The sequence below is a fragment of the Symphalangus syndactylus genome, chromosome 10, assembly GCF_028878055.3.
Source record: "Symphalangus syndactylus isolate Jambi chromosome 10, NHGRI_mSymSyn1-v2.1_pri, whole genome shotgun sequence".
NCBI lineage: Eukaryota > Metazoa > Chordata > Mammalia > Primates > Hylobatidae > Symphalangus > Symphalangus syndactylus.
The window spans coordinates 42,958,033-42,984,654 of NC_072432.2; the positions used below are offsets into that span (position 1 = coordinate 42,958,033).

The 26,622-nt window shown below is 38.2% G+C and overlaps 1 protein-coding gene across 1 annotated transcript in view; it reads left to right on the top strand.

Annotated features, from left to right (window-relative positions):
• Positions 1–26,622, top strand: part of UNC5C (unc-5 netrin receptor C) — a 397,344-nt gene that overhangs the window by 285,228 nt on the left and 85,494 nt on the right. Inside the window, exons 5-6 of the mRNA XM_055296967.2 lie at positions 18,592–18,772; positions 24,145–24,312. Coding sequence (XP_055152942.2) covers positions 18,592–18,772; positions 24,145–24,312 — 349 coding nt within the window. The remainder of the gene's footprint in view (positions 1–18,591; positions 18,773–24,144; positions 24,313–26,622) is intronic.

Genomic DNA, 26,622 nt, shown 5'->3' on the forward strand with positions numbered 1-26,622 from the left:
GACCAGCCTGACCAACATGGTGAAATCTCATCTCTACTAAAAAGAAATACAAAATTAGCCAGGTGTGGTGGCGCATACCTGTAATCCTAGCTACTCGGGAGGCTGAGGCAGGAGAATCACTTGAACCCAGGAGGCAGAGGTTGCAGTGAGCTGAGATTGCACCATTGCACTCCAGCCTGGGCAACAAGAGTGAAACTCGGTCTCATTTAAAAAAAAAAAAAAAATTGTCAAGGCCTTGCTATTCTAACTGTGGTGCATAGATTATCTACATCAACATGATCTGGGAGCTTAGAATCTCAGACCCAGAACTCTTAATGAAAATCTTAGCAAGTTCATCAAACCAGTTTTCACCAGGCACAGTGGCTCATAACTGTAATCTCAGCAGTTTGGGAGGCCAAGGCAGTAGGATCACTCGAGCCTAGGAGTTCAAGACCAGCCTGGGCAACGTAAGAGAACCCTATCTCCACAAAAAATAAAAAAATAAAAATTAGCCAGGCATGGCGGTGTGTGCTACTCCAGGGACTGAGGTGGGAGGATCACTCGAGCCTGGGAGGTCGAAGCCACGGCCGTGGTGAGCCGTCATCACACCACTGCACTCCAGCTGGGGCAGCAGAGCAAGACCTTGTCTCAGAAAACAAAAAGAAAAACCAAACCACTCTGCAGTACCAGTTCTCAGAAGTGGAGGCACAGTGGAATCACCTGGGAATTGTTAGAAACTACCAATGCTTATATCCCACCTAGAGATTCTGATTTAATAGACATGATATACAGTCAGGTTATCAAGATTTTTTAAAGCTCTCCATGTGATTCTAAAATGCAGTTTGAGAAGCTCTGGTGTAAAGGACAAGTTAAAACAAACAAATACACAAAAACGTCAGGTTTGTCACTTCCAAACTAGTCAGTAAAACTTGGCAGATTCCCAGCTTCTAGCTAATGCTCCTTGGAGAAGCTTGGCTTGGCTGAGTGTACATTTGATAATAGCCCCATAATTGCTTTTCCCATTTGTTTGATTAATGTACCTATAGACAATGATTCTAGGCTAAATCTCCATCCTTTTAGGTGTGCACACAGTTCTCAACTCTGTTATATCATTTTCAACCTGTGCTCTGACTTGGTGGGCCTCAGTTTAACAGAGTAACCTTTCTGATAGACATGGAGTTTTCTAGCTAATGGTTGCTGGACTGACTTTTCATGTTGGGTGGCATGTGGCAGTTTCCCTCCGTTAATTAGAACAAATGTGCCCAATTATGTTAATGTTTCTCCCGATACCAATCAGTGAATAATTAGACACAACACATCTGTCTTTCACAGGACAGTATAATAAGAAAGAAAACTGCAAGATGTTTTGCTCTCTATTATTGACATATATGATTAGACAATTCCTTAACCAATCATAGGGTTAACAAGTTTGTATATCAGACGTGCAAAGGATGCCAAAAGTGATTTTTGGAGCTGAGAACCTCTTATTGTTAGCATGGTCCTGACCAAAGTCCACCTATCACTGAAGTATCTCTGCAAAGAATTTAATTGGTCTTTCCTTCCTTTTTAACAACAACAAGTAATTACATTGCCCTTTTGGTAGAATGCAGGGATGTTGTCTGTTTATCCTGAACTAAAGAAATAAACAAGTTCTTAAGTATTTGAAACCCTCAAAAAGTCAACTTTATGTAAAAGGTTACGCTAAAAAAAATCACAAAATTCAGCCTATAGGATCATATTGAAGGTGTTATAAACATGTAAATCAGAATCAGATTATAATTTGTTATAATTTCTACTTATATGTTTCCATAATATCTGAACTTTGGAGCATTCTGATTGATGGGGAAAAATGATTTTGTTTGTATTGTTACTTACTGGCATTTGCATTCCATACTTGGCAAGGCTTTAGAAAGAGATGGAGTTATAGTCCAATTATTTCATAATATAAGCAGTTCCTGCTTGTGTTGATTCTAAAAGTATGAGGAAGACACTTATAAAATCAACACATTAGTCTTCTTGGAGGTAGTCAAAGTGTATCGTAAGTTAAAGCTTTTTGTTTAATTGGAATTAAAAGTCTATACTTTCTGCCGAATATGGCTCACATTCCTAAATGCTTAATGATATTCAGCTATGTATTTGTATCATCTAAAGGTGAAACATCATCCTTTGTTACCATAATGTCTATATTATTGTGATTACAAATATATTGTCCATCTTGTTAGAAACAGAAAATAAGACTTGAATGTCAGATTATAAATTTTTTTCTTACTGTGACACTAATTTGCTTATTTTAAAAAGGAACAACTCAAAATACATTAAATATATTGGAAAATAGTTATGATTACTACTCCTAGTGTCAGACATTCCAGGAAACCCCCAAATATATGAATCACCCTGGGACACATTCCTTCTGCCCAGGGCGTCGTGAAGAATGCAGCATTGAGGGAGAGGCCATAGTTGTCCTTTTTTAAAATTATATCACTTTGCCCTAGATATTTGTCTTCTGTTTTTTAATAGTAAAACATGAGCATAGTTATAATTTTAAAACTTTTGATAGCAAACCATGAGAAAAATTATTGGAAATAAATATTGTTTGGAAAATAACTGTCTTATCTAAATGGGGTCCCATTATATACACTCTAAATACAAGAACATGGGAATCTGTCTTTGGTAGCTTCATTTTTATGATGTTTAATAATAATGATGAGAGGGGAGTGAATGAAGGTGAGAAAATGACTATGGAATGTCAAGATTAAACTGGATTATAACTTATCCCATATTTAATGACCAGCTATAAATGGATAACCCACTGGAAAAGTTAATCCATATTTCTCTGTCTTTGCTGATACTATAAATGAATAAAAATTTAAACTGAAGAATAAAGTATTTAGGAAAGAGGTAAGAGCATTTTTGAAATATGAGAGTTGTTGAATGCTGGAGTTGCTACTCAGAAGAAATTATGGAAGCCTGAGCCATTGAAAAATGATCTCCATGTTTTGCTGAAAAACTTCTCTTTCCCTGACAGTACTTAGGCAGCCAGTGGTTCTGACTATTATAAAATAGAAGTAACAGTGAAACTATAAAACCATGAGTCTAGGAGCCGTAATAAGTTGCTCCTTAAATCACACTGCACACAAGTAGGGATGGCAGTTTTATACACCTTTTCTGGGAACATACCGTATAGTGTCAATATGCTCTAGTCCTAAAAATTGTAATCAAATTAGGAATCATTCGTATTCGTTAATAAAATCATGTTAGTATTTTGAGAACACTGTACCAGACTGAAGGCATCAGTAGAATTGAATGACCTCACTTTTGGAGAGATTTCTAAACACTTTCTCCTTCTACTGCAAGAGATGGAATTGGTCCCCACGTAGAAAGGCTAGAGATATGACATCTCTTCTGTACATACACTAGCAGGGATTGAGGCTGTAAATAAGATGACACTTTCCTCACTGGGAGTATTTTATGAATGAAGACTCATAAACCACTACCTATAGTCCTGTGCAGCGGTAAATTGAAAGTCAGATTTCTTTCAGGTGTTTTTTTGGAAGATATTGTTAATTTGGTATTATGAATCTGAAGACATGTACTTCTTAACAGAGACACTAAGGGGCACTGAATCATCATTGTTTAAAATACATTTAGGTAGGTATAGCTTTGTGTAGGGTCAAGTTAGTTCTAGGGAAGAGGCAATTAAATTACGCTTATCGACGATCTCCTAATTCCAGGTGCTTTCTTTTCATATCTCATTTAAATCCCCCTACAACCCCAGGAGGGACGCACCCTCAATTTGTACAGGTGAAGATTATGATTCTGGGAGCTTATCCTGCAAGCTCAATTAGTGGGAGGGCTGGGATTCAAAGCCAACTCTGCCTGACTCCAAAGCACTGTTTTCCTTATCACAAAAAAAAGTTTTATTGCCTGTATGTTTTTAAAATTTGCTTCATAAAAATGACAAAAATTGTCTGTGTGATCTCATTTGATAATTTTCATAAGCTAATCAGATAAATCCCAGGCAAAAATGTATTTGGGGAGAAGTCATTCATTTAAAAAGTGTCACATCCATCTCATCAATTTTCTAGAAGCAGAGAAAGCACATTTCATTGTGTTGTGTGTTATTATTTATACACACTGCATAAATAATGAAAATTTTAAGAAATTTTTGAATGGAAAAGAGAAATTCAACTCCAGCGTCCATTAATGACTTTATTATTGAAGAAGAATAAGACTGGAGGACAAAGTTTATACAGAGAAGGCCAATGTGAGGAGATATTGTGATGGATTCACACCTATTGTGGTGTGAATCGATCACATCATATTCAGCATTTCTTATTTTTTTTGTATTTGTTGAGCATCCAGATGGAATTATCTAAAAAGTAATTGGAAGTATGAATAGAGCTTAAGAAAAGTTGGGACTGAAGATAATGATTTGTGAGTTGCCAGCCTTGAGAGTGAATAAAGTCACTCAGCCAGTGCATAGCTCATTCTCAAACCTGGCTGCACATTGAGGTCACCTGAGGAGTTTTTACACTGATTCTTGGGCCCTTTGTCTGCCCAATTAAATAAGAACCCTTCAAGGTGGGGCCCCAGGCATCAGGATGGCTTAAGCGCTCCCCAGGTGATTCTGATGCAGGACAAAGAACCATGATATAAAGTAGAAGGAGGAGAAAATGAGAGAGAGGGAGATCCTTGAGAAGGACTATATGAAAATGCTGGATGCTATAAAAGGACCAGTGAAAGAGGTTTGCAAAAGAACAGGTAATCAAGTGGCAGGAAAGACAGCAGAGGGAGGCTTTTCAGAGGGACAGTGGAGCTGTTTGCCACAGAGAAGAGAAGATGCCTTTGGATTTAGGAATGAGAAAGGCCACTGATCACCTTTGAAAGTGAAGTTTGAGTAGAGTGGGGATCAGGAATCCAGACATGGCTAAATGGAAGAGTGAATGAGCAGGTGCATAGAGAGGGATTGGGACTATTTCACTCTTTCAAGGAGTTTAGCCACTAAGGGAAAGAGAAGTCTGAAGCATAGCTGGGGAGGGTGGGTGTGTCGGGCTTAATTTTGTTGCTGGTTTGTTTTTAGGATAGAAGAGATGTGGGCATGTTTCTGGATTACTTGAGACTCAAAGAGCATTGGGGTAGTTGATATCTTTTGGACTATTCAGTTTGTTGAAACAGACATATGCCATCTGCTCAGATTAAGGAAAATTACAAAAATAGAGTACTTTGTTGGTGACCCAGGGTCTCAACAAGCCTACGAGGACGAAGATTAGAAAGTTACCAGTGAGTGAATTTCTGAGTGCAAGATTTCAACTGGGCATGGTCTTGGGAGTGGCATGTAAACCTTCAAGTTCGTGTCTTCTGAATAAACGTTCTCCTTTTTCCTAGTTGCTAACACGTTTCAGCTGAAGTAGAATGACCCTATTTTTGTTGGTCTTTCATTGATTGTTGAATAAAGACTCACAATGTGAAGATTGTTCCTTACAGAATTATATCACACTGTTGCTCAGCATCCTCACCCCAGAGCATGTTGCCTGAGAAAGAAACAAACCACAGTGATCAGTTATGCTGAACACAGTGAGTTCCAGCATCTGGAGATGTCTAAATAGATGGTGTCTTTAGGACAGAATTTAATGGAAAACGTATCCATTGAAAATATTTTTAAGTATCTTTTATTTTATGCTAGATATCATTCTTCCCTGTTTACTAAACTTATATCTTAATTTGTAAGTTATTTAAAGTAATAAGGACATGTTGTAGAATAAATTACTCTGTGAAGAAATCACCATAACACCAGCTTAGAGTTGTACAGAAGTCATCAAAAGTGCTTTCATATATAGTATGCTTTTCAAACCTCACAAGAACCTATGAGGAAGTTAGGACAGATATTACTTTTCTTGTTGTAGAAGTAGAAAAATAAGGTTGAATGATTTTATGTGACTTGCTGAAGAGCATAGACTCAGTGAATGGCAGCTGGGTCCTATCCCTAGGCTTTCGGCCTTGGGACTTGAGTGTCTTTTGGCAAGATGTCATTGGCCGTCTGTGAAAGTGCAGCATAAACACAACTGCAGAGGCATCCAGGAGAAATATTTGGAGAGTTCCATTCACTGACCTCCAGCTCCCACTCCTATTACCCTGTTCTTTAGTCTTCCCAGTTCTCAGCCTTCCTCATTCTCCCCTGGTAGAATTTCCTGCTTTGTAACAGAACCACTATCCTCTCATGCCCTTGTGAAGTGCTCTTTAAAATTTTTGCTGGCATATCCCTAAAAGACTTAAAAAATACATATCTCCTTGCACATTTTATGTTGGAATCTAAAAAATATTATCAAAAAATCAAATAGTGGGAAAAGATACCATGTCTTGGCATATTATAAACATTTGACAGCTTTAAAAAGAACTGTTAGATGACTTAAAGTTATCCAGTGGAATGCAGACACCATAATGACGAATTACTCAACATTACCAATTAAGAAAATGTAAGAACAAACTCTTTAATAGTAGGAAAACTTGCCAGGCACGGTGGCTCACACCTGTAATCCCAGCACTTTGGGAGGCCGAGGCAGGCAGATCACCTGAGGTCAGGAGTTCGAGACTAGCCTGACCAACATGGAGAAACCCCATCTCTACTAAAAATACAGAATTAGCCGGGCATGATGGCACATGCCTGTAATCCCAGCTACACAGGAGGCTGAGGCAGGAGAATCACTTGAACCCGGGAAGCGGAGGTTGTGGTGAGCCAAGATCACGCCATTGCACTCCAGCCTGGGTGACAAGAGTGAAACTCCGTCTCAAAAAAAAAAAATAATAATAGGAAAACTTACAGTATTCCTTTTTCTATTTTAACTTATATTTCTACGCCATTTCCCCCCATAGATTTTTACTCTAATAGAATAAATTTTAGGCATAAAAATTTCCATTGGTCATCATATTTCTCTGTAATAAAAATTTGCATATAAACTTTATTTCCTTTGACCATAGGGATCAAACTGTTAATTTTTTTGTAAAAACCCAAATGTACTACAAGTTTTGATAAATAATTGCTTGGCATAAAGACTGAATTTTTATTGGAAATACAGCTTTTAATAGGAGAAATGGGGTTTTCATCCCTGCTCCCCTGTCCAGGTAGCTCATTTAGCCAAGTTTGAATGTTACTGCTGAAATGAAACAGGATGAAATCAATTACATTTCTATCTGTCATTTATAATAAACTCAAATACTGAGAACCTTCTCATACATAAGTAAGGAATATGTGGAGTTATGTTGTATCAATGTCCCTCAACTCTGCACGTCTTCCAAGTTACAGGTCAAAAATTACATAGCGATCTGTCATCAAAATTTATGTTCAGTGACCCATCATTTGACATATTAGGCCCTCCTTCAGTTTTGATGAAAGCAAAGAATTTAAACCACCTGATTTGCAGAAAGGATTTGTCGCCCAGTTATTACAGTCCCTTATTTTCTCAACTACCACACTAATATTCCCAATTATTCCCTTATCTGGTGCCCTAGAGGTTTTGACACTCTCATGTAATGTATGATGATAAGATTTTCATGCAAGAGATGTCTTTCTTCTGAAAAGCAGAGGGCAAGTTCTTAGAGATATTAGTTATAAGAAGGAATGCAGACCGGGCGCAGTGGCTCATGCCTGTAATCCAGCACTTTGGGAGGCCAAGGCCAGCAGATCACGACATCACGTGATCAAGACTATCCTGGCTAACATGGTGAAACCCCATCTCTAGTAAAAATAGAAAAAATTAGCTGGGCATCGTGGGATGCCTCTGTAGTCTCAGCTACTCAGGAGGCTGAGGTAGGAGAATTGCTTGAACCTAGGAGGCAGAGGTTGCAGTGAGCTGAGTGAGCTGAGATCGCGCCACTGCACTCCAGCCTGGGTGACAGAGCGAGACTCCATCTAATTAAAAATAAAAATAAAAAAAAAAAAAGAATAAGAAGAAGGAATTCATATGGAAGTTAAAGATATACTGTGATTCCCTTAAAAATAATTTTGTTTGTATATCCCTTAGATACTTTTGCATGGTGCTGGATACTTGAATCCAGTCCTACCTTGAAATCCTAGCACCTTGAACTCCTCTTCATCTGCAGTCTTCCCTTAGTTATTTATATGCCATGTTTTAGAAAACTTTATATGATTTAGTTTGTTATTTTGCCGGGTCATTTACATGTGAAGAGATCCTTCTAATAGTGGAATTTAAAATTGGTCTCTCTTAAAGACATTTCAAGTCATTGTCAAAAATTTGGGGGAGCAATTTTTGAGGGTAAGGAGGCTTTCCTGATGCCCCTAAAATCAAAGCACACCCAATTCTATTGCTAGTTCTGAAAGTCAACCTGTATTGGTCCTATGAGTGACAGGATCATGTTGATAACAGAAACTGTGTCCAGTGCTTCTTTTCTAAGGACCTCTCTTCTTCCCTGGGGACACCAGCCTGAGGACAGCCTCACCCCAAGTCCTGGAGTAGCTAAAATGTATGTGTCTTAGTGTCCCAGCTTTTTCCAGCCCCCATCTCGTAATCTGCAGCCCACTCTGTCAAGGCTGAAGCCTGTAGCACTATAGTTGGCTCCTCCTGGTTCTTGGTTCTATGGACAGAAAAGAGTCCAGAGCTCATGCGGTCCTGAATTTGGATCTCTGCTCCTTTCTGAGCTTCTCAACCTGTGCAAGCTCTTCTCTGTAGGCATCATTCTTCTCATCTGAAAATTGGGAATGCAACTACTTCTTTCACAGGCTGCTGTGAGGAGGAACCACCAAGTACAAAGTACCTAGCTGGGGACCTGGAATGCATCACACAAGCGTCTTGTTTTTCTCCTTTTTTACCCTTGGGCAACTTCTCTCCATTCCTCCCAACTGCTTCTCTGTCCTCCCGATTTCAGCACAAGGAAAATGTTCTTCTTTTGAACTCTCTCTGCTCCCTAAAGCCAGGTCAGGATTCTCATGATTTGCATTAGGGAGTACAAGGTGACCTCTTCCCCTCCAGGTCACATCCCCTACTTTTCCCACCCTAAAGAATGGTAATTATTCTTTAATACAGAATGTGTCCCATAATTTTCACTTCTCCTTTCCCATTAGACTAGCCTATCTGCCCCAGAATCCTTTCTGTGGGGAGAGAGAGAAGCAAAGAAGAGAGCTCAGGGACAACTACTCCATGCGTGTCATCAAAGACGTGGATAGAGGCTGCTGGAGGTGGCAAGGTCACCAAGTCTGCCCAGAAAGCTCAGAAGGCTAAACGAATATCATCCCTAATACCTGCCACCCCAGTCTTAATCAGTGGTGGAAGAATGGGCTCAGAACTCTTTGTTTCAATTGGCTGTTTAAGCTTAACGGTAAAAGACTGGTTAATGATAACAATGCATCGTAAAACCTTCAGAAGGAAAGGAGAATGTTTTATGGACCGCTTTGGGAGTTTTTTATTTCATTTTGCATGTGGCAGTTATTAGTTTTTAAAATCTACAGTTTTTAATGGAAACAACTTGACAAAAAATCTGTCACAGAATTTTGAGTCCCATGAAAACAAAGTTTAATGAGGAAAAAAAAGATGGGGGACAGTCCCTTTTTGGGGACCAATGCGGTCGTAGGACCAACATAGGTGTACTTTCAGGGTGGTAGGGAAAGCAGAGGTGGCTGGAAGAAAATTCCATCTCTTAGGGACCATGGATAAGGGTGCTGAAGCTAATGATGTGTATGCCATGGTATGGGGCTGAGAGATTGATGTCATTAAAAGAACAGGTAGACAGACTAGCTTGAAGTACTAGGGGAAAAGAAATGGAAAACCCACAAAAGTAAATTAAAAATTATAAAAATATAGAAGGTCTAGGAAATAATAGTAATATAAATTGCCTATCATTTATGCCTTATTACCAAGTATGATAGTGAATATTTCTTTTATTTTAATAACTTGTGTTTCATTAAAATCTTTTCTACTTATTGTTTAAAATTGATAGTTTTCTTATAATTAGAAAATAATTTTTATGAAGATTAATTAAAATGTTAATGCCTATAAAGCAAATGCATGCTAATGACATCTCTAGAATTATGAACTCATAGAGTTTAAAGAAAAATATGTATTTAGGGTTAGCATACAAACAATATTGGCCAATTTAATACTCAATTACTTACATATTTGTAGTGTAATCTTAAAGAGTTATAACCTAATATTGAGTGGACTTTGCCCCACAGAAATGCCAGCGAAGGCTGAAAGGACTCGGGTGTTAAATATTTTTCTTTTAGTTTTTAGATTAACACCATTTCCCTTTTATTTTTTAGGGTTGTTTGTGGTTTGTCTCACCACTTTTAGTATATCCTTAACTAAATGTTAATATTTTCAAATACTTACTGTATGCCAGACAGTAGGTGTTTTGTGTATTAATTCATTTAGTTTTTAAGAACCTTATAATGGGTTCTAGAATTATCCTCATTTTGTAAATGAGGACTCTAAGGCATACAGAAGATAAGACACTTGCCCACGGCAGACATAAACACTAGCCCCAAAATCGCAGAGTTCAGTTTTGAGTCCAAGCAGTTGAAAGCAGCCCTCTTAGCTGGTACTTTAGGAACTGCTCCTTAGAATAAGATGCTCAATTGCACATAGTGGGACTAATAACACCAAACAACAGCAGAATAGACAAACAGGTCATTCTAATATTGCCTTGTAACTATTTTTAGTACCTGTTAATAAAATCCCATGCCTTTATAAACACTTGAGTAAATTAGTTCAAATATGCCCCAAATCATTGAAAGGACTGTAGTTACTGAACCACAAGGACAGAAATTGTTCGAACATTATTTTGCATCACTGCAACCATGACAAGTCATGGTTTATGGTTGAAGTCTTTTATTGTTTTCTGAACTTCAACCTATTTTTCTTTCTCTTTGAATATTTTGTACATAACTAAAAATAATTTCTAACTCAGAAAGACTTCTTTCTTGTATAAATCAGTTTGTTCAATGGGTTGAGTACAGAAAAGAGAAGCCTCAGGTTGAAATCAACAAAACGCATTGAAATGACCAACATATGAACAGAATTCAGTGGCCAGACCAGAGTACTGACTCCTGGTTAACCAAGATTAGCTTACAAATAAATAGCTTTGCAACAATATAATTAACTACATACTATTCAATGCAATAAATTTCTAACACAACAAAAGATTCTGTATTGTTTCTTGGAATTTTATATACAGTGTATATAAGGAGACTCATCGTGGAATTGTTTCACATGGAAGAATGTTAGTTTAGTAGTGTGTGTTCTGGAAATATTGCATGAAAAGGTTATATATTTTAAATTGTATGTTATGGCTCTTATATTGATTTCTCTTGCTGATTCAGACAATCCTTTACATGATAAACATAATTATTCTCACACACTGTTTTCCTTTCCATTCATCTTCTAAGTTTTATTAATGCTTTATCATTTTTGTCTAAGCCACAATGGTAATGTTGTTGTGCCACGCTGGCCCTGCAAATATCCTTTTTATCAATATCCATGTTCAGTTCTTAATGCTAAGATAAAGCTGATCCAAGAGAAGCAGAAGTCCTCAGGGTTATTTTTTTTAATTATTTCAAAACTTTAAGAGAAAAACTCACTTTGTTCATGAAAATAATGGGAATTTTTAGCAACTTACCTGTTGTCAAAATCATGCTGTGCTAGCTGGATTCCTTGTGAGATCAGCCAAATCTGAATCATTATCCTTTCTACCCTCAATTACTTTCTGCCTCCTGTATCCCTGCTCTGTACATGGGTCCTTAAGCCAGAAACGGAAGATGCACCCCCCTTTCCACATACCATCAACTCATATGTCCTGTCCTCTGTCCTTTCCAATTATTGTCTGAATCCATTTTTTTTTTCTCCCTGTCTCCTATCCCCATGCCACTTTTTTCTTTTCTTTTCTTTTTTTGGAGACAGTGTCTTGCTGTGTCACCCAGGCTGGAGTGCAGTGGTGCACTCATAGCTCTCTATATCCTTGACCTTCCAGGCTAAAGCCATCCTCCTGCCTTAGCCTCCCAAGTAGCTGCAAATACAAGCACATGCCCCATGCCCTACTAATTTTTGCATTTTTCTTATAGAGGTGTGGTCTCACTATGTTGTCCAGGCTGGTTGTAAGGACTTTAGCGCTGACACTGAGTAAGAGAAGGAGCCATTAGGGGGGTTTGAGATGAGGTATAGTGTGATGGTTGATAGTGAGTGTCAACTTGATTGGATTGAAGGATACAAAGTATTGATCCTGGGTGTGTCTGAGAGGGTGTTGCCAAAGGAGATTAACATTTGAGTCAGTGGGCTGGGAAAGGCAGACCCACTCTTAATCTGGGTGGCCACCATCTATCTAATCAGCTGCCAGCACAGCCAGGATATAGCAGGCACAGAAACATAAAAAGTCTAGACTGGCCTAGCCTCCCAGCTTACATCTTTCTCCCTCAGCAGCACATTTAGCAAGGGTCCTGTGCTGGACCCTTCCTGACCTCGAACATCAGACTCCAAACTCTTTAGTTTTGGGACTTGGATTGGCTCTCCTTGCTCCTTAGCTTGCAGATGGCCTATTGTGGGACTTTGTAATCATGTGAGTTAATATTTAATAAACATATATATATATACATATATATATACTTAGTTCTGTCCCTCTAGAGAACCCTGACTCATAGATATAGTATGCTCTGACTTACAGTTTATGGATCACTCTAACTACAGTGTTGAAAATAGACAGTTGAGTTTTCAGGGGAAAAGCAGAAGATACGACAGACAATGTTTGCAATAATTCAGGAAGGAAATGATAGTGACTTGGACCAGGAAGAGGTGGGAGTGAGGGAATGAGAAGTGGTCCAATTCCTAATGTGTGCTGCTCTAACACTGAATGGACTAAGAAAGAGGAAAAAAGTGATCAACACTACGTCAGGCTTTTGTCTAAGTAACTGGAAGGCTACAGTTGGCATTAAGTGAGGTGCATAAGACTGTGAGAGGAGCAGGTTTGGAATGGCGGTTCAGGAGGTCATTATCAGACAACCAAGTGGAGTTGCATGAAGACAGTTGGATATGCAAGTCTGGAGTTCAGGGGTGGGGTCTGGGCTGGAGATAAATTTAGGAGTCATCTGTGTGAGACTGGATGAGCTCACCAAGGAAGTGAATGTGGATAGAATAGAAAGCAGCAGAATTCCAAGGACTGAGCCACAGGGACACAAATGTTAGCCTAAGGAAGCTGCGAGGCATGAAGCAATGTAGGATAAAACCCAGGAATGTGTGCTGTCCAGAGAAAGCAAGTCAGGAGGAGGAAGGGAGTAACCAGATCACATGCTGCTGTGAGTCAAGCAAGATGAGCACTAAGACCTCAGTAGCACATTTAGCAAAGAGAAAAGAGCAGCTATGGTGAAGCAGTGGAAGTGAACACAGATTAGAGTGGGTTCAGTGGGGAATTGAAGACAGCAAATGTAAACAACTATTCCAAGGAGTTTTGTAAGGCAGAGCAAGCAGAGAAATATAGGTGGTGGGCGGGGGATGAGTAGAGGCAGAAACAGGCGAGAAGGGTTTTCGTTCTAAGTTTTGAAAACTAACAGCACATCTGTAGGCTAGTGGAAATGATTCAGTATCAAGGGAAATTGAATAATTTAGGAGAGAAAGAAGAGAATTGCTGGGACTTGCCCTTGAATAGAAGAGCGAGACTAAGATACGGAGTACAAATCCTAGGTGACAGATAGGAACACAGAGAGCTCCCCCAGTGATAAGAGAGAGGGTGCAGATGGGGGTGGGGACACGGGTAGTGGGAGCCCTGGAAGGTGTCTTGTGATTGGCAGTTTTCTCAGTGACATAGAAATCTTCGTCATCAGCTGAAAGTGAGGCTAGAAGGGGAGGTAGGGGAGAGGAGTGTGAAATAGTTATCTAGGAGAAGGGGAGAGTGAACAATGAAAATACAGTATGCTTTCTTGGTAGAAATAAAGGCCCACTTGTGATCTGTTATGAATTATAAGAGAAGCCCACTCTCCATGGCTATTTACACCCATGTTCCACCTCAAGAACACAGAGCAGGGTGCCAGGCACGGTGGCTCACACCTGTAATCCCAGCACCTTGAGAGGCCGAGGCAGGCAGATCACTTGAGGTCAGGAGTTCGAAACTAGCCTGGCCAACATGGTGAAACCCCATCTCTACTAAAAATACAAAAATTAGCCCGGCATGGTGGTGGGCGCCTGTAATCCCAGCTACTAAAGAGGCTAAGGCACAGGAATCGCTTGAACTCAGGAGGTGGAGGCTGCAGTGAGCTGAGACTGCACCACTGCACACAGTGAGACTTTGTCTTAAAAAAAAAAAAAAAAACCAACAGTGGTGTTGTAGGCGAATAGTGGCCAAGTGAATATCTTGAAGTGACAAAGGGATGAGAGCATTGACAGTATAATGCAAGAATCATATATAAAGTTAGACATTGGAATTTATACTTGAAAGTCTGAGAAACAAATTGGTAAATTCAATAGATTGTGGGTGCTGGTGAAGGATTGTTGAATTCAATATCTTAGAGTGAATAGGAAAGACAGAAAAGGGTAAAGGAAAGGATAATTGGAATTAAGTTTATGGAGTTGTAATTGATGATAAGGACAAGAGCTAAATCATGCTTCGCAAACTTTAGTGTGCATATAACCCCCTGAAGTTCTTAGTAGGATGCATATTTTGATTTGGTAATAGGTGGGCAGAGCCTTAGATTCTATATGTCTATCAAGCTCCCAGTGACACTGATGCTATTGATCCAGGGATTGCATTTTTAAGGGCAATGATCTAGACTGGTATTTCTCAGCCCTAACAGTAAATTACAACCCTTGGGGAGCTTAAAACACACTGATGCTAGACCAGTGAATTGGAGTTTTTGTGGGTTGGATTTAGCTTTTCTGGATTGAATTTAGAATTAATATATTACAAATGTTTTCCACATTATTCTGTTGTGAAGCGGAGTTGAAAACCTTTGGCCTAGAATATGTGACCTTAGAGGATAAGATCATTGCAGGATGGAGGGTCACGGAACTGAAGGGCCAAGATGTTGGAAGCATCATCTTTGTGGTTATTAAACTATTCAGAAATTATGCTTTAGATAAAGTGACTATAAGCCCAGAGGTCTGTAAATAACTACAAAAAAAAAAGAGTCAAAATTGGGTGATATAATCTGGTGACATGAGATTCAAGGCAAAGATGTTTAGAGAGAACAGTCTGAAAGACACAATGATGAGCGAGGACAACACTTACCCATCCCCAGCCCCAGTGGCATGTTGGATTTGGGAAATCAAACATCCACCCCTTCAGAGGACTCCAGAAGAAACAATGGCATCAGAAAGACCTAGACTTTAGTATGAGAAAAACATAAAGGAAACAATCTAAGAAGAGACTGAAATGTTAGAAGATTTTCATGCTGTCTTCCAGGCGGTATGGAAGAGTGTCAGGACTTTTGGGGTTGGTGATGTGTAGCCCCTGGTATTACAGCACAGGAGGTGAGGGGCAGCCTGCAGTCCTCACTGAGCCTCTCCTGGAGACGATTGTCTCAGAGCAGAGTGCTGTGATAGCCCTGGGGTGTTGGGGACTGTGGGGTCTTGTCAGAAGCTGGAGGAGTCCTGGGCCCCCTCTTCATTCCTGTAGCTATTTTCTAGCTGTAGAACCCTTTGCTTTTTGAAACAAAGGCGTGAAAGCAAATCCAGTGTGGAAAACAGGAAAAAGCAAAGTTTCTGTGATCCAAGTGGGAGTTAAGGGAGGAAAGCAGTGCCCCCCACAGGGGCCATCAAACACTGCTGGGGCTTCTCAGGGGTCCTGAGGTTCAGGTCAGAACCACTGCTCCAACATAGGCAAGAGACACCCAAGGCAAATGTGTAATTATGTATAATCGAGTAAAGATCATATACCCAGCAATCATGTCTCTTTAAATCTTTTGCCAACCATGCAGATTGAACACTTTCTTCCATGTAATAAACTCTTCATACAAACAAGTGGTTTCTAATATCCCTTGGGACTTCTTTGTGTTGTTTATGATTAGGATAACATCACTGTTAAACTGACATCATTTACATAGGAGGAACCATAGTTTTGAATAGCTATGGGTTCTCCAGAGGCAAACCATGAACCAAAGGTATGAATGTGAGTAGTTTTTTTAAGAAAGCGCTTCCAGGAGAACCCCGTAAGTGGGAGAGCAAGCAAGAGAGAAAAGAAGCCTAGTACAGGTTGAGTGTTCCTTATACAGAATGCGTGAGACCAGAATTGTTTTGGACTTCAGGTTTTGGAGTATTGGCATAAACATAATGAGACATGTTGAGAATGGGACCCAAGTTCAAACATGAAATTCATTTGTTTCATATGCATGTTATGCACATAGCCTGAAGGTAACTTTATATAATATGTTAAACAATTTTGTGCCCGAAACAAAGTTTGTGCACACTGAACCATCAGAAAGCAAAGGGATCACTATGTGAGTCACTCATGTGGACAATCTATGGTTGTTTGGTGTCACCGTCATTCCCTTGGGGATGCTGAATAAACTGTGTGTTACGCACCTGCATTTTGACTGCAACCAGTCATGAGGTCTTGTGTGGGATTTTCTACTTGTGGTGTCATGTTGGTGCTCAAAAAGTTTCAGATTTTGGAGCATTTCAGATTCCAGATTTTTGGATTAGGTATGCTCCATTTATAATAGTGTCAATTCACGTCCAGTCTCAAGGATGTAGCTGCAGCCTCATCCCTGCAAGGGACTTCTGGAAAGTTACAGCTCAGATTCTGACCCAATGGGACAGAAGCCATATTTCTGCACCCATTAGTCAATGGCTAATGGGGAAGTTATAAAAAATCCTGGGCATTTTCAGGCAAAAACAATCCATGAGCCTGAGGGCTGCTCTTCAGAGAAGAGGGCCAGGTGTGAGTATTTGAAAGAGAAGCACAGTGAGCACAAAAATGGTAGAAGGGGTGCAAGTACAACCGAGAGTAAGGGAGCCTGTCCATGCTTTGTGTGATAGGAGGCTTTCTTTAGAAGGGCACAGATAACCTAGGTAAAGATTCCACTCAAAAACTATTAATTTCAACTTTTAATTATCATCAAAGAGATTTTTAACAGTATAAATTGTGCCACCTTCTCCCATGCACTTCCAGCAGGACCGTATTTCCACACATAGGGTGAAACGGTGAGAAAATCCAGGTCAAGTGAATATGAGTATATATCTCAGAGGTACCCAGGCATAGCCCTGACTGAATGTGCAGTCTGTATTTGAAAACAAAATACATATTTAAAACACCCACTGTTGTAAACAGATTCTATTCTTTTTCGCACTACCCTGAGTGCAAATATCAAGAATGTTTAGCTTTTTCAGCTTTTACATCATTACAAATAGTTTCTCTACTCTACAACCTCATATGTTTCTATATTTCAGGATTGTTGTTGATTTTTATTTTTCTCTATAAATGTTGGCTTCTCCTCTAAGGATTAGAGGAGCATTATTTGAGAGTCCCTGCCTTAAGTGTAATTTAGAGTTGTGCAATGTCAAACCCACTGACAGATTTAGAGATTAATTTCTAGACCTCTTGTGGTGCTAGAGAAGCTCCTTAAGGTTTTGAAAATGGCAACAATATTGACTCCCTACCACTAAAGGTTACCTGTATCCACATTCACCCTAATGCAAAAGGAGAGTTTAAGTGTGGTAAATATCAACGTTGTTTGTTGTTTTGCTTTATGGAAAAAACTGTGCATAGAAAAAAAAAAAGGCAACTGCCAGAATAAGAAATAGTTTACCTCCAGAAGTACAGCTTATACAGGTATGTTTCCTCTTTTTATTCAGCAAGTATAACGTCACTATTACTACATTAATATTATTCACATAGAAAAAATAGTTCAGTAGTTTTAAATGGTCATGTCTTAAGGTCAGGTTCCCCAAAAGGACACCCTGAGCCAAAGATTTGAATGTTAGCATTATACAAAAGGAGGGATTTTAGTATGATTTGTAAGCTATTCAGATTGTATTAAGAATTGGTAGAAAAACTTAAAAAAATATTTTGGCTTAGATACATCTCCAAATATGTGTTTTGCTACATTTTGAAAGTGTATTTTCAGGGATATTTAATCCATACGTTTCAGTGAGGCTACACGTAAATCATCCAAATGTTATTTTATTACAGCTATGTGATGTCTAAAATGCCTTTTGTGCTTTTAAAAATAGTCTTTCTATTCTTTTCTGAAAAGCGGCAGGTAAGTTGCCAAGAGTAAAGAAATCAAATAGCAAAAGGTTTGAGTTCAGTTTGAAACGCTTATCCTATTATTTTTTATTGGGTTCTAAACTTGGCAGCACACATTCCCCATTCGTGCCTGCAGGGCAAAGTGAAAACAATTTGAACACTATATTTCCCAACTGGTTCATTGACATTTGAGAATAATGTAGTACAGACAGAATCAACATGTTTGGCAGGTGAGTGATACTTAACATGACCTTGGAAAGTTACTTCCCACCAGTTTGCAGAAGTTCATGGCCTGGAACAACATTGTACATATTACAAAACACAGGTATCGCTTCTTGGCCTTTTGGCTAAGATCAAGTGTACGAAATGCAGGTTAGGACAGACAGCCATCAAGGGATCCATGCTGAAGATTTATCTATTTTTCTCATGTATCTTTAGGTGGAATGGTTGAAAAATGAAGACATAATTGATCCCGTTGAAGATCGGAATTTTTATATTACTATTGATCACAACCTCATCATAAAGCAGGCCCGCCTCTCTGATACTGCAAATTACACCTGTGTTGCCAAAAACATTGTTGCCAAGAGGAAAAGTACAACTGCCACTGTCATAGTCTATGGTGAGTGGCCCTTCAGGGTCTCAATCTAGTTCATGTCTAACTGCAGTTTCTCATTGGCATTGGTAAAGATAGAAGCCCTTTTTTTAAACTTTCATTTTATTTGAGATAGGGTCTTGCTCTGTCACCCAGGCTGACGTGCAATGGCATGACCATAGTTCACTGTAGCCTCGACCTCCTGGGCTCAAGGGATCCTCCCACCTCAGCCTCCTCTGGAGTAGCTGGTATCACAGGCATGCACCATCATGCCCGGTTCTAGAAGCTCCTTTTCAATCTCCATTGCTGCTTGCTTGCTGCTTTTCACAGGGGCAAGTGAGGTTTAATTGTTTTCCTGGTACTGATATGAAAGGATAGGCTTGGATAGTCTCAGCCCTTTCTCAGTCAGCTTCTAGGAAAGCGAAGGAAGCCTACCTGAGTGCCTGCTGCTTCTGTAAGCCCTCTCCTCTCCAGAACCTGCACCACCAAGATGTAGATTAAGTTCTAAAGATGAATATGCTTCTATTAGCCTGCTGATGTTTCTGTGGACCTAACCTCAGTCTTATAATTGCAAACCCTCAGAAAGTGGGAGCTGACCTATTCCCAAAATACATTAGAGCGATTTTACCTTCTTAGAACTCATTCTACTCACTCCATCAGAGGTGCGCAGAGTGAAGATAAGGGCTGCCTTATCTGGCCAAGTGGCCCTAATGCTAACAATATGGTAAAGTTCAACAAAGTGACTTCTTAGCAAGCTTCCTCCCATGCCCTGGTCCTTTCTAAGCCAGCTCATCTCTAAACCTATCAATTCTCTGGAAGTGCTAAGCAATTTCATACCCCATTCTGATGTGGCACATATGGTTTTATCTCCCTGTGTGCTTTAGCACTCAGTTATTTTCTAGTCATTTCATGAGTAGATTCATCTCCCCAGCTAAAGTTAAGCTCCTTGGTAGACTGAGAGACTGGTCTGGATGTTTACGTATTTCTCACAATGTTAGACCTCTAATAGTTCCTCATATTATTGATGTTTTACTGTCTCAGAGGAAATTGAACAACCTGGGAAGTATTTTGAGGTTATGCTGCCTCCAGAATGATATGCCCATGCCTCACCACCTCTTAGAACACAATGAAGATTTCCATCACTGTTTTAGTGTCAAACTCCATGGGCCTTGGAGTCTTATTGACTGAAGGAGGGAGAGCCCCTGGCAAGTATGTGGCTCATGGTACAGTCAGTCATGTGTCACTTAATGATGGGGATGCATTCTGAGAATTGCATCCTTAGGTGATTTCATCATTGGGCAAACATGATAGAGTGTATTCACACAAACCTAGATGGTATAGCCTACTGCACACATAGGATAGATGGTATAGCCTATTACTCCTAGGCTACAAACCTGTATACTGTGTTACTGTACAGAATACTGTAAGGAATTGTAACAAAATGGTAAGCATTTATGTATCTAAACATAGAAAATGTACTATAAAAATAAGATATCAAAGACAAAAAAAAAAAGATACACCTGTATAAGGCACTTACTATGAATGAAGCTTGCAGGCCTGGAAGTTGCTCTGAGTGAGTCAATGAGTGAGTAGTGACTGAATGGGAAGGCCGAGGATATTACTCTACACTGCTGTAGACTTTATGAACACTACACTTAGGCTATAGCACATTCGTAGAAAAAGTAAAGTAATACACCACAATGTTACAACAGCTATGAGGTTATTAGGTGATAGGAATTTCTCAGCTTTGTTATAACCTTATGGAACAAATCATTATTGTATATGAAGTCTGTCCTTGACTGAAACGTTATGGGGTACATGACAGGACTAAAGGAGTTAAGAATTTGTCACCCCAAAATATGCCACTTGCCATATTGACTATTTTCTGCATTAAAGGTCCTTGAGAAACAGCAGGCTCAAGATCACTCTGATAGTCCTTCTGACTCTTAAAAGCAGGAGAGGAGATTTTCAGCTGAAAGATGGCTTCCCTATACTAGAAGGAAAGTAACATTCTTATCCTCAAGCACAGGAAGTTGAGACCAAGGGGAAGTTAAGATCCAGATAATTCTGTATCGATCTTATTAAAATAACTCTTAATCTTCTTTTAGCCTTAACACATAATTGACTTTTTCATAACTTACTACTCTTTGTCCAATTCAATATATAAGCATTCAACTATAACTGCATCTTTGGGTCTTCATTTTCTTAGGCCATGTAAAAGTTACATTAAGTAAATTTACATGTTTTTCTCCTGTTGATTTGTGTTACACCAATTTAATTCTTAGGCCCAGCCAAAAAAAAAATCCTAAAAGAGTGGAAGTAAAATATTGCCTACCCCACAGTACCATTCAGATGGATGTGTGTTTATGAGAAGAGAAACCACTATGCTGTTCCAAAGGATGAATGTAGTGCTGCTTTAAAAATGTCATTTTAATTACCGGAAAGATGCATAAAATTTTTTTGATCCTCTGATTACTCTGAGGTTTAATTTCCTAGTCCAGATAATGGCTGTGTTGAATTGTATGCAATTGCCTTTCTTAAATCACAATAAAATGTTTTCTTCTTCTTATCTCTTTTTAAACTGCCTGAAAGACTTGATTAACAACATTTGAAATGCAAGAAAGAAATGGGGCACAATCACAGCATGTGCCAGTCATAAATTACTAATGAAGGCAGACTATATATAGTTGTATTATATAGATGTTTAATGCACATGCAAATCTACAAATCTCTTCCTGTGTATATTATGCTTTCAATATCCATAAATACAATGAATGTGTTGTCTTTAGGAAGGATCAAACACAAGTAACTTAATATTTAGAATTAAGGAAACAGCTTTGGACTAGGGTCAGGAATATTGGGTCATAGGAGTATTTCTGTCACTAACTGATCTTCAGAGGGTCTTTTAACCAGGATTCTCTGAGCCCTTGCCTCCTTCTCTGTAAAATGAAGGGATAAACCTATGATCTTCAAAGACTTTTTCATCTCTGAAAATTTCTGATTATTCATTTCTCATTAAAATCCCAGCAGAACAGTACATATATCCTAAACCCCAAATATCAGCTTGCCAGTATGCTAGTAAGCAGTTTATACAGACAATTCCATGGCAGGGAATTTTGTAAACTTGAGCAGGTTAAGTTGCTTTTTGGAACACTAACTGAAACCCTACCTATCCACCATCTGCTTGTCCTTTACATAACCTCCTAAAATAACTTGTCCAAGCCTCATAGGTTGGACTCACCAGAACTCCATAGAAAACATATATGTCTAACCAGTATTTCATATTTAGCAACTGTTTTATATATTTTTTGTTAATGCAATTTTTAGATTGCAAGTATACATCCATTAGAGAAAATTTGGAATACAGAAAAGGTCAAAGAAGAAAATACCTATACCTATAATTCTGTCACCCAGAGATAGCATTTAAACAAAAATTATATGTATACTACTTGAATTTTCTTTCTTTCTTTTTTTTATTTTTTTTATTTGAGACAAGATTTCACTGTCGCCCAGGCTGGGGTGCAGTGGTGCAATCTTGGCTCCTGTAACCTCTGTCTCCTGAGTTCAAATGATCCTCCCTCCTCAGCCTCCCAAGTACCTGGGACTACAGGCATGTGCCACCACACCTGGTTAATTTTTGTAGTTTTTGTAAAGATGAAGTCTACTATATTTCCCCAGGCTAGTCTCAAACTCCTAGACTCAAGCAATCTTCCCATCTTGGCCTCCCAAAGTACTGGGATTATAGGCATGAGCCACTGCACCTGGCAGATACTACTAGTACTTTATATGTATACATAAGGTTTAAAAATAAGCATTATACATTGTTATATTATACATCTTTTATAATTTAAAATGTATAAATACATATTAAGTATTGTATACATATATAAAAATTATATACATATACATTATTATGCATAATGTATCCATAAACATTAGTTTTATTTAAAACATACTGAAACATTCATGTATTATTTATTTGGAGACAGGGTCTCACTCTGTTGCCCAGGCTAGAGTGTAGTGATGTGATCATAGCTCACTGCAGTCTCTACTCCTGGGCTCAACAGATCCCTCTGCCTCAGCCTCCTGAGTAACTGGGTCTATATACACATACTGACATGACCTGCTAATTTTTTTTTTTTAATTTTTGTGGAGCTAGGGTGTTGCTATGTTGCCCAGGCTGGTCTTGAACTCTTGGTCTCAAACAATCCTCTCTCCTTGGCCTCCCAAAGTGCTTGGGTTACAAGCATGAGCCACTGCACCCAGCCTCATGAATTATTAAATAGCCTTCTACAGTATCACTTTTAATGGCTGTCCAGGAGTCCATCACATGAACATATATGGCTGGCTTTGCCCATTGTCTTGTTTTTGAACATTACAGCTATTTCCAATTATTCATCTTTATATAAAATAAAGTTGCTGTAAAAAATATGTTTCTGTCTGTAAATATAACATTCATGATTATTCCCTATTGTATAGGTTTCTAGAAAACAAAATGTTGGGCAAATGCTGTGCACATATAAGGTTTGTGTTACTTGAATGGCTAATACACTTCTTTAGTATCAGGAAACAGATGCATATACTAGTTGTATTATATTTTAACTTCAAGGAAATAATTTTCTTAGAAATTGTTTAATTACAATATTGTACAGACTCATATTATTGAAGTATTAAAAATATATATCAAAGTATTTTCTAAAGAGAGATCTGCAGAATTGAATAGTGTGCAGTGTTACGGTGTAGGTTTTACAATCACATATGCCGACAGCTCCATCAGACATCATAGTTGGCCTTTATACACAAAATAAGTGTTTATTTCAATATTAACTAATCACCAAGTAACTCAAATAGCCAGTCAATTTGTTTATAACCCCAGTACTATAAGATTTTATTTTTTAACCAGGTTCACTGGTTTGTGCAAGTGAATAAAAATCCTTAAAAGGTTGTAAAGTTTGCATATGCTTAAAAAATCAATCTTTTTTTAAGGCTAAATTATTTTATTCTGTTCCTATGCTATAGATTCACTTGCAGGCTTGTCATAGAGATGTAAACATTTACTATTTGAGATGAGCTGTCAAAAGTAATTTTGGAGCTTGACTAGGTAAGGAGATATGTGTATTTTTTAAGAACACTGGCCAAAGAAAAGAGAACCCATACAGTCCTATTTATTTTTCTGAGTAGGTGAGTAAATCTTGGCAAACTTTTTTTTTCTGTGTCTATACAATAAATCTTTGGATAAAATGAGGTCTGTGGTCTCTTCTGGCTTTGAAATTCTGGATTTTTATAATGGTCGCTTGGAAAATAACTTTTTGTTTACATATTGTGTCTGTTTTGTGTGTCCATGTGTGTTGTGCATGCACTCATGTTTAATCCACTTTTTACTGTTTGCCTCCTTTCAGTCAACGGTGGCTGGTCCACCTGGACAGAGTGGTCTGTGTGTAATAGCCGCTGTGGACGAGGGTATCAGAAACGTACAAGGACTTGTACCAACCCGGCACCACTCAATGGGGGTGCCTTCTGTGAAGGGCAGAGTGTGCAGAAAATAGCCTGTACTACATTATGCCCAGGTAAATAAACCAGTCCTCTCATTCCAAGTATCTCCTATTATTCAAGAAATATGCTTTTAGAGAATAGATACAGAGACTTTATTCTTGATCTGAATGTGTGATGAACATTATTTAAATCCATCCTACTCACTGTTTACATTGCTGGGAAATCAAGTATTTTCCTCCAAAAGAATACTTAACTTTGTTACCAAAACATGCAAAATTGTATAAAACAGGAGATTAAACACTACTGGATATAATCCCTTTATATTATTCAACAAAACTGCTGGGGCCAAGATTGCAGATTTTATAATTCAAAGGATTTGAATGGCACTGGAAGCCACTTATTTTAGGAGTAACAATCCTTGATCTTCAGAAATCCGTGGAAATTAATTGGAACTGAAATTTAGAAAGTGTGTTAGACGGAAATAGTTTATATTTGGTGTCAGTTTCTGGTGAAGGGCAAATACAGCATTCAAAATGAATTATAAGGAAGGCAAAGTTTTTAGGCACTTGGGATAATGGATTCTGAAACTACAATGCAGTCAGTTCTTTGTTATCTGTAAATGTTGGTCATCTATTTTTTTGAGTTATTTGCAGTGGTACCTACAGCAAGATTGCATGCATCTCTTCACCTCTTAGCATCTTTCTGTACTATCTCATATTGCTACCAGCTCTTATCCCTAGGTAAACTGAAGACAATATTTGCCAAAAGCAAAAACAAAACCCTTTAAAATGCCTCGTTATACAATATATTCCAAAGCTAAGCTAAAATTTTGAAATAATCCATAAATTTACTGCACTCATTGGAGTAGCTATTGTGTTTTCAATTTTATTGCTCAGGTACACAGCCTCCTTACTACTCCTTTTTGCCTAATTTTGTCGGGTTTATCCTTTAACCTTTATCTTTTAACCTTTCTCAGAGATGGGCTGGGGAAATGAACTGGAGAGATATACATAATCTACACTACATTCGCAAGTGTTGATTTCCAAATGTCAAAACAGTCTCCCACATTGAGCCCTTTGAGAGCTTTTATTTTTGAAATAAATTTTGACACTTAGCTAAGCTTAAAATTTCAGATTTTGTTTTATAGGTGCTGACTCCTACAATTAAAAATGGACTGATCAATTAGAGTTGAAATAGAAATGTGTGTGTGTATGTCAGTGTTTTGGTACACTGGATTGGTGCAGGTCAAAGCAAATGTTTTTCCTCCAAGCAGTTGGGACTTGCTTATATAACCAGTTCTGTATGACTGAAATATTAATGCTTTTCTCATTTTTCATGTGGGTATGTTTATAACCATATCCACATTATACATAATATATTTACATAATAATTTGAATATGAAGTCACTTAGATTTCTCAAACTATGTAGACTATTAAAATGATACAATTTTTACCAATATGTAGATATTAAAAGGTTAAGGTGTTCAATAAATGATGTTTAGCATTGTTTTACATTGAATCCTTGATCATCATAATTATATATTTCAGGGAAAATTAATATTTTAAAACTCTTATTTCAACATTTTTATTCTATTTTCGTGAGAAGCTTAAGCTGCATTTTAAAGTATGACTGAAATTTACTATATCTTTTTTCAAACTGAGACTTAAGTTGTGTGCTTTTAAAATAGAGATATCTAAGTTCATTATCTTTGAAGTTGCTGACAAGCCAGCCACCAAAATTAGGAAGAAAGTCAGTCGGTTCTAAATGACTGAATCACAACAAATATTAGGGACTTACCTAAATTTTTTTAATAAAAATGGAAACAGAAACATCATCAAATAATGGAATCATCAAATAATAAATGAAAAATAATAGTCTTTTCATGAAAACATTACAGAAGGTTTCAGCAGAATCAAGCAGCCCAGATGAAAAAAGTAAAATAAAAAGACTATATAAAATTTAGATGAAAGAGAAGAGATAAATAGATATATACTAACTGGATGAATGAATGGAATGTTGGATAGATTTCTTCTCCACGGTACCAACCTCTTCTCTGAATTCTCGCATGAGCTTACTTTCACTGTCCACATGGCCCTAGGAATGAAGGAATCTTGGATCCAAAGAGAGCCCTCGTAATTTTCAATACAAAACCCAGAAGCTCCACCATTAATAGGAGAAGGGAAACCATCATGGCCTACTTTTACATAGCTCCTGGTGACAACTTTGGATTTTGTATGTCTCAGTCAGCCTCCCTTGGCTTGGTCAATGAGAAAGCACTCACAAACTCTATAGGAAAAGCTCACCAAACCCAAATGATGTAGAACATGCAGTTCCCAGCAATTGAAATGAATACAGTGCTTCTCAGTAGGGCATGCTTTTTCTT